This window comes from Monodon monoceros, unplaced genomic scaffold, assembly GCF_005190385.1.
Source record: "Monodon monoceros isolate NGI ecotype Baffin Bay Population unplaced genomic scaffold, NGI_Narwhal_1 Super_Scaffold_18, whole genome shotgun sequence".
In the NCBI taxonomy this organism is placed as follows: domain Eukaryota; kingdom Metazoa; phylum Chordata; class Mammalia; order Artiodactyla; family Monodontidae; genus Monodon; species Monodon monoceros.
The window spans coordinates 144,858,118-144,870,360 of record NW_021703774.1 but is presented as its reverse complement, the minus strand read 5'-3'; the positions used below and the strand labels follow the sequence as shown (position 1 = coordinate 144,870,360).

General features: G+C 47.3%; 1 protein-coding gene across 6 annotated transcripts in view; it reads right to left on the bottom strand.

Moving 5' to 3' along the window:
* The window catches only part of ERI3 (ERI1 exoribonuclease family member 3), a 129,367-nt gene that overhangs the window by 90,481 nt on the left and 26,643 nt on the right, over nt 1–12,243 (bottom strand). For all 6 annotated transcript variants that reach the window (XR_003794323.1, XM_029227593.1, XM_029227587.1 and 3 more), the window contains one exon: nt 5,523–5,639. Coding sequence is in view for 5 of the 6 variants with exons in the window: in XM_029227587.1 (XP_029083420.1) it covers nt 5,523–5,639 (117 nt within the window). In the remaining variant the exon portion in view is untranslated. The remainder of the gene's footprint in view (nt 1–5,522; nt 5,640–12,243) is intronic.

Here is a 12,243-nt window from a genome sequence, read left to right as displayed (position 1 = left end):
ATTTTCTCATAGCGGCTTACATGGAATGGTAATACACACCTTTTAGGGAAGAAATTTTCATTTTAAGAACGCTGGGTTCCTCTAGGTGGGTTTCTGTAGTTCATCAAGTCATTATTAGGTGGTATTTTAAGGAAGTGTAAGGACACAGCCACTCTATTTTATATTCCAGAAACTGTTTTTATATTAATCTGTATTTTAATTGGGTAACAGCTGCTGCCTACAGACTTCCCATGGTCTAAAAGGAAAATAAATTAGAAAGATTAACTACACTGTTGTTTTGCGAGGCTTTAACCCACAGCATGCCCACCCGGCTGGCACCTCCACACCCTTTCCTTGCTTGGGAGACCAAAGAACTGCCCAGCAGAGGGAGGGCCTGAGCCAAAGAGAAGAAAAGGTGGTCGGTCCCCTGAGGGCTGGGGGTGGGGATGGGGAAGAGCCCAGGGTCTGTAGCTTTCATCTTGGAGTGCTAAGACTCCTCCTTTTATTTAGTCAACATCTACTCCTGGAGAGGCTTGGCCCCATTCTAGGAAGCGGGGATCCAGCAGTGAAGAAAAGCGTGGAAACCCTGCCCTTGTGGAATCTGCGTTCTTCTTGGCAGCCCCGTCCTGGCCCAGTCCAGCCAGCACCCAGAGCCTGTTGGCCTTCCCGACCCACACACTGAGCAGGAAGGGCCCTGCGTTTTGTCTCAAGCAGGGGCCGGAGTCCAGAGTAGGCCTGTTGCCAACTCCAGGTCCAATAGCCAGATGACTGGCTGGCACCCATGCACCTACCACTGCCCTTTCTCGCCCAGCTTCTCTCCTGCTCAGTTCTCCCAGGGCCGAGTCACATCCCCAAGCCTGGAGCTGGGGCTTTGGGTCAGAACTATCCTGGAGAAGGGGGCCCACAGCCATTCTTCTCGGAAAGCCCCAGGGTCTGTGTACAGTCTCATGTCCAGTCTGAGTTTCCTGGGGCAAGGTTAGGTCTACTCCTTCTCTTGGCTCCCACCAAGGGTCACTCAGATGAACACTGAAGGGCTTCCAGAAAGTCTCGCTTACACAGGAAACCAATGGCACCCTTGCCAAGAACCCTCTCTCCGTGGAGATGGGACTTAGGTCAGCACTTGTGTACAAGGTGCACAAGCACCTTCCCTGGGCCCCAGGAAAAGCACTACACCGAAAAGAAAAACTGGAGCGCTGCTCTGCAGGGTCTCTCACCACAGACTAGGCCCACCTCTTCCCACCCTGGGCTGTGGTGAGGGTGGGAGCCTCCCGGATCCTGGGGCTCTCTCACACTCCTCTCCAGGGCTCAGCAATCCCAGAATCATTCAGCCTGGGAGGAGCCTAGTGAGCTCAGCTCCCTCCCTCTCCATGCTTCCCAGACCACCATGTCCAGCAGGACATGACTTACGGCTTACAGCTGAAGGACTTGAACTCAACCCCCAGAGACACAGGGGCTGGAGATCCTTTCGGGGCAGGCCTCACTCCCCTGCATTAATGCCTCCAACAATGGACCACATCTTACCAGCTCTGCCAAGGCACTGGATGAAAAGAGGATGAAATCTTAAAAGTCAGTCCCTGTACCTGATACTGACAACCTATAAGACTTGTACCACAAACTGTGAGGAAGAGAGACAATATAATAAAATAAATACTGGGAAGTTATACCTTATGCCTAACCTAAATCTTTCATGCTGCTCTTTAAGCCCATTCCCACTTGGGTTAATATATGTTTGTAAAAAGCTTTCACAGCCTCACAATGAAAGGTACTAGAGCAAAGCCAAGTATTTATTAAGCTGAGAACCAGGGCTCACAGGCTAAACAGAGCTCAGAGACCTTAACCACTTAAAGCAGGAGAGGTGAGAGGAAGAATTAATGTGTGCTCTGTGGCTCCTTTCACTGAGGGATTACAGATTAACTCCCGCTTCTCCAGACTCAGAAACCACAAGGCGAGGAGCTTTTGACCCTGACTGATAACATGGCTGGTTACTGAGATCCCCTCCCGCACAAGGGCTTTGTCCAAGAACGAGCTGGCTTCCTCATAAACACTGGCAACTACACGAAGCAGCCCAGGACACTCGGTGCCAATAGCATGTCAGCATCCAGTGCTTTCTCCCTTCACAGTTTATCTCCAGCACAATCGTATTCTGACACCAAGACAGTTTGTTGATTACATAAGCACTTGTCTCTGGTGTGCAATCTGATAATCAGACCCACTCTTTCTCCTCAGACAAAGAGACCAATAAATCTCACCCTTTATAAGTACAGGTGCAAGACAAAGCCCTTTACTGGCAGTTAGCAAAATGGGTATTTTTCCTGGTTTTTTTTTCTCACAATGACAACAACAACAAAAAAGACTGCACATGGTCAGCCCAGCTGCTAGAGACAGAGATCTGATGAGTTGGAGCAGATTCTAGAGGTGGTAGGGAAAGGAAAGAAACACATCCCATCCTATCTCTGTCAGAACCATGTCTCCAGACCAACTATCAACTGGAACTAAGAAAGGACCTCAAGAAGGCTAACAACATGTCCATTACACAGAGCAAGTAAGAGTGTCTACATGTGGGCTGCAGACTCACTCAAGGCAGAATCCCTCTTCCTACTGCCCAGCACTGAGCCCGTCTCTCTCCCAACACAAGCATGTGCTTGTGCATGTACACACACAGTCAGGGTTCTTAAAACACTTCTTGTGCAAGAGAGAAAATCCTACCAGAGGAGCTGCCTAGGAAAATCTGGAGGTTTTTGTTCCTCACACTTACTAATGAAAGATTCCTTCTGGCCGTAATGACCTCCCTCCCGACCCGCAAAGGCAACTACCGCCAGATTGGATGAGGTCTCAGAACGACAGCCGCGTCCCGTGTCCATGCCTCTCTTTGCATTACAATCCATCTAGTATGAAGATGGGGCAATATTTAGACGATCTGAGGTTTTACAAAGAAGACTTTACTTACTCAAAAGAGCAACTCAGCAGTACAGCTACTCTGAGGGGAGGCAAGGTGTGGTTGAAAAACTCCTTGACAATATTCACTCAAGGAACATGTATTTTTACTTGGTGCCAGGCCCTAAGGATGGGACCGAGATGGATCAGATCTAATTTCTGCCCTCAAGGAACTCACAATCTAGTGGAGAGAGGATAAATGACTGCAGTATAATGTATCTGACTGGTGCTACGCTGGGGTGAGCACAGCCCAGCCTGGGCTCAAGGAAGGCTTCCCAGAGAAGGTGACCCTGAGCAGGGTGCTGCAGGACAAGTAGGAGGGTGGGCGCAACACAGAGGCAGAAAGACCATCGCGTGCAGAGGCAGACTGAGGGAAGTCAGGGGGAGACGAAGCAGGGAGATCTGAGGCTGGATGCAAAGGCAGGGACCAGGCCAGGGAGAGTTCTGAGCTCTGGAAGCCCGAGACAAAATGGCAAAATCGATACCTACAGCACAGCCACAGCCTCACTTCAGAGCAGGCTTCGTAATGAGGATCCCACACCACCAAGCCTACCACCCTCCAAATTATGTATGTGTGTCCTTGGGTGAAACTTTCTACAAAAAAGAAACATCTTTCATCAAAGTCTCACAATCGGGACTTCCCTGGTAGCGCAGTGGTTAAGAATCGGCCTGCCAATGCAGGAGACACAGGTTTGAGCCCTGGTCCGGGAATATCCCACGTGCCGCGGAGCAACTAAGCCCGTGCACCACAACTACTGAGCCTGCGCTCTAGAGCCCGCGAGCCACAACTACTGAGCCCACGTGCCACAACTACTGAAGCCCGTGCGCCTAGAGCCCGTGCTCTGCAACAAGAGAAGCCACCGCAACGAAGAGTAGCCCCCGCTTGCTGCAAATAAAGAAAGCCCGCACACAGCAACAAAGACCCGATGCAGCCAAAATTAAATAAATAAATTTAAAAAAAAAAAAAAAAGGCTCACAATCCTTCCTCCCCTTCCCCAAAAGAGAAGCAGCAGCAGCCCTGCTCTGAAAAAAAAAACCCTTTTCCCAATATTCTCAATCATCCATTCCTGCCCAGGGCTGAGTTCCAGCAGCGCTCTGCTCCATTCCTAAACAAGTAGCAACTTCCCCAAATTTAGGCCTGCCTGTCTATGCCAGGCAGCAAGCTGGAACTGGAGCCCCCAAGGGGGAGGTCACACATACGGAAGAGGAAGAAAAGGATAAGAGGACATTACACTTTCAGGCCAGTGGAGGGCTCAGGTACCTGGCTGGTTTAAGGAAAGTCTTCCCTTCCCTTCCCATAAGGAAGGGGATTTTCATCATCATTAAAATGATGATTTTTTTCAAAAGGGGCAAACAGGACAGATTAGCACCCCCTAGTGGTATAGGTAATTCCCAGGGGAAAGAGGGGGAAAAACAGTTGACCCCAGAGGAAGCAAGAGCCTCAACAGCATTGGTTGGAACAACAAAAGGCTTGAGACTAGACACCTTGGCAGATGGATGCCTACAACAAAAGGCCCACCTGGGTCACTGGCATCCAGCCCTGGAGAGACCCTTAAGACTCATATTTGGGCTAAGTCAGTCTCAGAGCCCACTGAGCACCCCCAGCAGTGCAGGCAGGCCCTTCCCCAGCCCCTTCCACACCAAAGGGATTGTTTCGGGATTACTCAAGAACTTCTTTCCTCCTGTTTCATTCATATGAAGAAAGTAGGTCTCTAAATGAAGGCACAAAGTCTCTAATGTATTCTCACCCCAAATGCTTAAGATTCCAAAAACGCTCATGTTTTCCCATCACCTCTACCACACACACTTGACTGGTGATTCCACCACACACAGCTTGTGGCTACCACAGAGTAAATAACACAAGGCACCGCAGGGAAAAGCAGCCATAGAAGGCCTCTCCATACAGTCCTGGGAGTCAGACTCTTCAGGGGCACCTCCTCTCTGCCGATGGCTCTTTGAGCCTCCAGAAAGCATCAAGATCTCAGTTAGTCCCGGTTTCACAATCTGTGAAATGGGGCCATACTAACCTGTTGGCAAGGTGGCCGAGTACAGAACCAGCCTAGGATAAGGATAAGGACATTTCAGCCTCAGCCAGGCTGTCCTCATACCCCACTTGGACTGCTCTTGTCTTTCCTCAGTGATAGCGCTGTGCTTCCCACAAATTCAGCCAATGCTTCACACAGGACCACTTTGCTCAAGCACAGAAAAACATCACCAGAAAGCTAAGAAAGCCTGAACATAACCTCTGCTTCCGAGAAGCTGAAATCTTCATCTCTTGCCAAGGGCCCTAAGGGAAATGGAACTGAAAAGAAGCTGAACCCCAGAGGCACCACCCTGCTCCTAAATTCCAAGTGCCTGGTCACCAAGAAGGGGAGGGATGACAAGGAAGGGAAAATGTTGGGGAAGCTGGGACAGATTGTGCCACTGCTCTCTCTGGGTCCCCCAATGACCACACTGGTCCAAGGGGAGTGGCAGGCTTTGTAAAAAGCTGACTGGGTCCAATGCACACCTGCCTTAACCACTGAAAAGACCTAAGCAGCCCGTATAGAGCACAAGTGATCCCCAGGCTCCCGTCCCAGCAACCCTTGCTGCCCAGCCAGGGCCCTTACCTCTGTACAGAAAGGAGTAAGCTGTGGATGGACTACGGGCTGGACATACATGTGAAAGGTAGACTCAATCTCCATGGTCCGGCCATTTAGCTTCAGGATGGGGAACTCGATGATTTCCTGGAACGGCAAAGGCACAGAAAAGGAGGAATGAGTTTTTTTTAACTAACCATTTCAAATAACTCAGAGTCAAGAATGGGGGAGTGTTTTGGACTCATTAGCTCCTGCCAGGCCAAACCCAAGATTGAGTGAGATGGTGCCAGCTCAGTTATAATCCTAACCCTCCCGCTGTTAACATCCTCACAGGTTCCAGGGACTCGACACATATACCATTCCCACTGTCTCTGGAAAGGGGAGGGAAGACAGTGGGAACATCTGCCCTGATTTCCCCAACTGGTTCTCTAGCAGAGGGCTGCTCACTCGAGCCCCTAAAAGTAGGACCCCCTTCCTCTTGCCCAGGTCCCTGCCCTGGAATGGGCCTGGGTCTCCAGTCACATAAATAACCAGCCATCAGACTAATGCACAGACTTCCATATATGAAGTTTAAACAGAGCCGATGAGTTTCATTAGTTTTTACAAAAGGAAATAAAAAAGATAAATAATAAATAAAGCCAAAGGGGCCAAAGGGGATACTGAAGAGGAAAACTGAATAAGAGTAATAAGAGTTAGTGCCCTCCCACCTTTCTTTCAGGCAGTACGCCCACCCCTCAGCTTCTCCCCCTGCCCCCCCCCAACCCAATCACTTAGCCAGCCCTTCCCAGTCCACTGGAACGTAATGGAAGAGAAGGAGGAGTGACAATTTGTTTGGTGTCTCTAAGATTAATTTGTCTCCATTATTTAATAGAGATGCACAGCACCAAGGTCCTGGTGTGCAAACAGGCTTGCAGCACGCCGGCTGTGCAGCCCGCCTCATACATCGCTCCTGGGAAGGGAGGAACACGCCAGAGTGGGGAGAGGGCCGGAGAGAGCACGCACATGCTGGAGAGAAGAGGGAAAGCCAGGAGAGAGAATAAAAAAAATGAGTGCTTTTTAATATTCAAAAACAGTTTGCAAAATTTAATCAAAGCAGAGGAAAAGCTAACATTTTTACCACTTTGACATTTTTATTAGCGCTTTCATAAATTTTTAAAACATGAATGGAATTAGTTTACAACACAAAAAAACTGCCCTGAAAACATCTGGAAGAGACAAATAGGAAATAATAAAAATAAATAAAAAAAAACACCAAAATCCTCCCAGTAAAATTAGCATGTGAAAAAGGCCTCCACTGAAGAGAGAGGAGGGGGGCTTTGCCCACTCAGTGGCCACCACAGTCAGCCCCAGTGGCATCCCTATCCCAGGTCCCCCGTTCTGGTGCGGACCTTTCCAGTATCACTAAAATCAAGGCAAACTGGCTCTCTCCAGGGACAGCCTGAAGAGGCAACACAGAAGCCGTTGACACCCGACTGCACTAAGGAAATGGATGAGCCGGGAGACAGAAGGAGAAACAGCCCATCTCCCTGATATTCCACGGCAGCCTGGCGTCTCCCCACCAAACATACCTGCTCTGTTGGCCTCATTTTTAAAGCATCTTTATCCAACACATCACAGCAGGACTGAAGAACAAATCAAGGCAGCCAGATTTCATGACTGAGAAATTCAAAGGTTCTGGTTGACTGGTCTCCCCGGAGTGCCCCCAAAGATGGGGAAGCTGACAGGAGCCCCCAGAGATAGGAAGGGCAGAAAGACTGCAAGACTGAGGCAGAAGGGAACAGAGAGGAAGCCCAGGCTGCTGCTTAGACTAGGTAATGCCTCTCCTCCCACCGCACTAGGAAGTAGGCCAGAGAGGAGAGTTTGGCTCTGAAAAACAGAACTGAGGCATACACACAGAAAATACACACTGGGTCCCCAATGTGTATTTTGAAATCAGATACCCAAGATTTCCAAGTGCTAACCCTGAGGTGGGGCTCATCTGAGTCAGGCTCACTTCTGATATATCCTTCCTCTGCCGCTAAGTAGGAGAAACACTTCCGCAACAGAAAGACCTCCGCAGCCTGGTGAGTTTGGCTGCCCTGGTGTCTAAGGAAACAAATACAGCCAGCTCCTCACTAACAATGTTAGCTGGGCCCACAATGAAATTTAACCTGTGACACAACTGTACTTTTCATTTAAACTTTCATTTGGAGAGAAGCAGTGTTTGGAGACCTGCAGTTTGTCCTGCTAATAAAGACAAGTGTTGGGACCTTTAAGGATGCCATTCATCTCTGGCTTTTATTAAATTCAATTTTCTTAAGCCCATGATACATTATGAAATTAGGAGTTGACATTCCTCTGGAAACAAAAATATCTATCAAACATAAATAGAAAAAAAACCCTCTATTACCAAGAATTTATGGCTTAAAGTTGATCTCTTTCCACTTTTTTACAAGCACATGGTTTGTTTTAGAGATCTGAAATGTCATTATAGATCTAGAATTTTATTAGTATTTATTGTAAAATAGTAAGCGCTTCAGCTCCCACTCTGACCAGCACCGAGTCAGCATCCCCAACAGATACTCTTAAAACTTGGCCTTTGGGTTTCCCTGCTGCAGCTCAATCTTTCCTGCTGCTGGCTTCCTCACCCCTGGGGAAATGGAGCCAACCTAAGTGCTCACACTAAGTATGACCCTCCCAGAGAGGGGGAACAAGCCAGCCTCGGCTCCATGTGAAGACGAGTGACCCCTGAAATGCCTGGGGGCCAGAACGCAGCAAATTGGACCTGACCTGAACACCTCTCCAATGTTGCATGCCCATCAGCCAAGCCTTCCCTCCAAGACCAAGAACAGGGCCAATCTCAGAACATGACTTTGCAGGGGCCCTTCCTCAGCACCACCATCAGCTGTTGTAACAATGACCTTACACACTGGCATATTCTTTTGAGCCACTGAGGATGCAAAAGAGGAACTTTTGACAGATGACCCTTTGGGGAGTCAGAAGAGTAAGGACCTCACTTAGATACTTCTAACCTTCCCATATTGCCCAGACAAGCCCAGAGCCTCAAAACACTGGCCCCAACAGCCCATTCATAGGAGAGGAGCCCCAATCTGTACCAGATGACAAAACTCCGCAGCTAATACACCTTGGGTATGCCAAACACTTCAACAGTTTTCAGCTGATAATGAATCAGGGCGGGAACCCCCAAACTCTAAGCTGATCACATTAATTCCACCCAAGAGCTTGTGCAGATGTGCCCTAAGTGCCAGCTTCTAGGGGCAGGTGCTCGGATCATGAAACTGTTATTTCTGCCCTTCCTCCTTTGCCCTCCTTCTATTTCCTCATTCCCCTGGGAACATGTTTTTTTAAAGGAACATTTGAGTGTCTGCTTGTGTAAAGGTAGCACCATGAAGGAAAGAAGAACTGGTCTGTATTTACCAGCCCTCTTTCCCAACCCTAATAATAATTTCTCAATTCCTTACTTTTGTATGACATTTGCATTCAATTAAGCTACCTGAGCATCTACTCTGTGTAGGACACTGGACAGGTGTTGGGAGTGGGATTCAGAGATAAGATGTAGTCTGCATTGGAGAAGTACTCGAACTAGAGGGCAGAAAAGATACGTGAGCAAGTGATGAACAATGCACTATGATAAACATCTTAGTGGAACGACATACCCAGTGTTGTGCTTTTTATTACAGTGTGCTTTCAAATGTATTTTCTTATCTTACCCTTTTTAACCCTGGAATATAAGTCATATCATCATCACCATCAGGTCATAAACCAATACTATTAAGCACCTACTATCTACCAGGCAGGGGCTGGGTGTGGACACGGAGGCAAATAAAATGAGATGTGGCTCGTCTGTCTGAGGTGCTCGGAGTCTGGGCAAGGGGTAGAGAGGAGCTGGCCCCAAGATCCTCGGAGACACACACAAAATGGAATCATTTCATTCTTTCCATTTATTGTTAACTATGTGGCAGACACTCTGCTAAATGCTCAATAGGAATGACCACATTGAATCTACCTAACAACTCATGAGATGGGAATCACTATTATCCCTATTTTACAGAACAACTAAGGCCCGAAAAGCAGTTGTCACTTGCTCAAGGTTACACTGCTAGTAAGGGACAGAGTTGGGACTCCAAATAGGGAAAATGAGACTTAAAGAGAGCAGGACTAACAGCTTTCAAAACCTGAAGGGTCAAGAAAGATCTGATTCTTTTAGTCTGAAAGGCTGTCTTTAAGGAGCTCAGACTCCTATCTCCCAGGAAGAAAGGCTGTTCTTGCGTTACAAGAGCGATGAATGTGGACCATCCAGGCAGAAAGTCCTGCAGGATTGCTACTGAAAAGCCTCCACTATGGCTGCAGGGACACAGATGGCGCTGAGCTCTGGGCTCGGAGAGGGCAGAACTGTGAGCCTTCAGTTTGCATCTCTAGCACCCAGGTCTGTTCCAGCACACAGACCTCATTCTCTGCTTTTGGTGAGTAAACACATGAAGGGGCTGATAAATAGCAAGACAGAAGCCAAGCGCATGGCTGTAACAGAAAATTCTCTGTTTTCCCAGAGTTCTCCACAGGACCAGAGAGGTGAAGTGATGGTTGGTGGTAGAGCCAGGATTCAAATGCAGATATACATCGCGCCAAAGTCTTGATACTTTCTACTTTCTACCTCTCATCTCTAAGTGGTCTCCCATCCTCCCTCAACTGCTACAAACCACCAACATCCCAGTTTTCTGTTTGCCTGGGACCACAGTTTCCTGGAGCAGGAATCTGCTAAAATTGGGATAGTTTTGTCACCCTGCACCATCCACCGCTACCTGCACTACTAGGTTGTCCAAGGGTAGAGCACCATAACCACAAAAAGCTGGTCTGCTGATGGTTGATGGGAAGTGGCCACAACTTGATAACTAAGCACAAAAGCCTTGGAACTTGGATTTTTCAAAGTATCCATGGTTCTAAACCTATTGTATCTGCTGTCTCAATCAATAAAATGCTAGCTGCAAATTTTCTTTTAAAGGGAAGGGAAGCCAGAGAGATTAAAAGGAAGCACCAAGCAAATACTCTTTTACCTTTTTAAGTGAGCAGAAGTTTCAGTTGGAGCAGAGATTTCAAATGCAGCTACTTTCTAAAATTGCTTAAGTAGGAACCCCAGTGATTCTCTTGATAAACTGAGGACAAATCTGCAACAGCATTTCAAATGAAATTTCACACGCACGATCAGTAGACTACAAGAAATAAATGTGTAGGTCGCTTTCGGTGTATTCAGACTCCCTTAAGCTAAAGTGTCTGCAGTGATAAGATTATATTCAAAGATACAACAACAACAACAAAAGGATTTTAAGCAGAAGGGACTTGGGTTAGGCATTTCTTGACAATGGGCCAGAGGGTTTAACAGTGTAGCATTCTTACAGACCTTTTCTCCAAAGCACAGATTCTTCTTTGCCTGAGCCGATGTTTCTACGGTCCTGTCTAAAATGGGCAGATCATTCTTCATGGCTCCCCCCTCTCAACCTAGGAACTGGCATTCCCTCAATTTAGAGATGGTAACAACTAATCTATCCCTTCTCTACATCCACTGACTCTAGTCCAAAAACTGTGCACCCCTGCAGAGAAAGGTTTGATAAAATCCAAAAGCAACATCATCACATAGCAAGGCAGAAAAAGCAGTACCTGGTGAAAACATGGGTTTTATCCAGACAATGATTTTTGAATAAAAGTTCCATGCAAAGGCAGGCCCTTTCTCCAAGGGATCAAAGAGGCTCTTGGCCACAGGGAAGAGGGGAGGTTGAGAGGGAGAAGTGAGGGCTGCACTGGGCAACAGAGGGAACATGGTTTGCTTAACAGTTTCTCCTTTGGAAAAAAAAAAAAGACATTTTATGCACAAGGAGCTTATTTCTTAAACAAACACTCGTGGTTTTGATTTACACCACAGTCTGCTCCTAAATAATTTATGGCGGGTTAAATTTATTGCCGAGCCCTGGCTGGCTGCAAATTCGAATTGCCAAATAATTAGATTTTAGGGCAAAGCTTATAAATTACCCGTCGATTTGTCCGGACTTGTTTGTCAGTTGCTTTGTGCTTCGGGTCATCTTTGGCATTTGGCTGTTTGGGTTTTAATTGCTGATTTACACTTTGACAGATGAGAGCTGATGCTCGAAGTTTCAGGACAAGGAAGGGTAAAAAATTGGAGCTTTAAAAGGCTGATTTTTCACCTACATGTCCGTCTTCACCCATTCCCATAGACCCCAGAGCAATTAAAATGTAGAAAAGAGGCTGAAAATAGACACTGCTATTCCTTATGGCGGGGGGGGGGTGGGGGGGTGGGGGGGGGGTGGGGGTGCAGAGTGAATTATAATTTACTTTTACTGAAATCTGAATTTTAAAAAAATATATAATACCAATAAATGAAGGAGACCAAAAGTCTTAGAAACTGCATCCTCACCCAGGCGTGTACGAGCCTGCGTCTACCTCTACGCGCACCTGACTCTGAATCAGCCTCAGTTCAAATACTTCTAGATACTCAACTGTAAATAACTTCTGATATTAGTGGCCTCTGTGAAGTTGACCCTTCAGGGCAGCAAACAACCAAATGATTTCTTTGTAGCTATCTGTTTACATACATTTGTCATGGAATTTATTTAAACAAATCTCAGGTTCTGTGCAGGAGAGGTGCCCCAGAGGCAGCACTATAGGAGGGCAGGGAAGTTGAAGGGTGCGAAGTCCAACTTACCATCCCAGTGGAAGGAAAAAAATCTCTTTGGATAGTGCT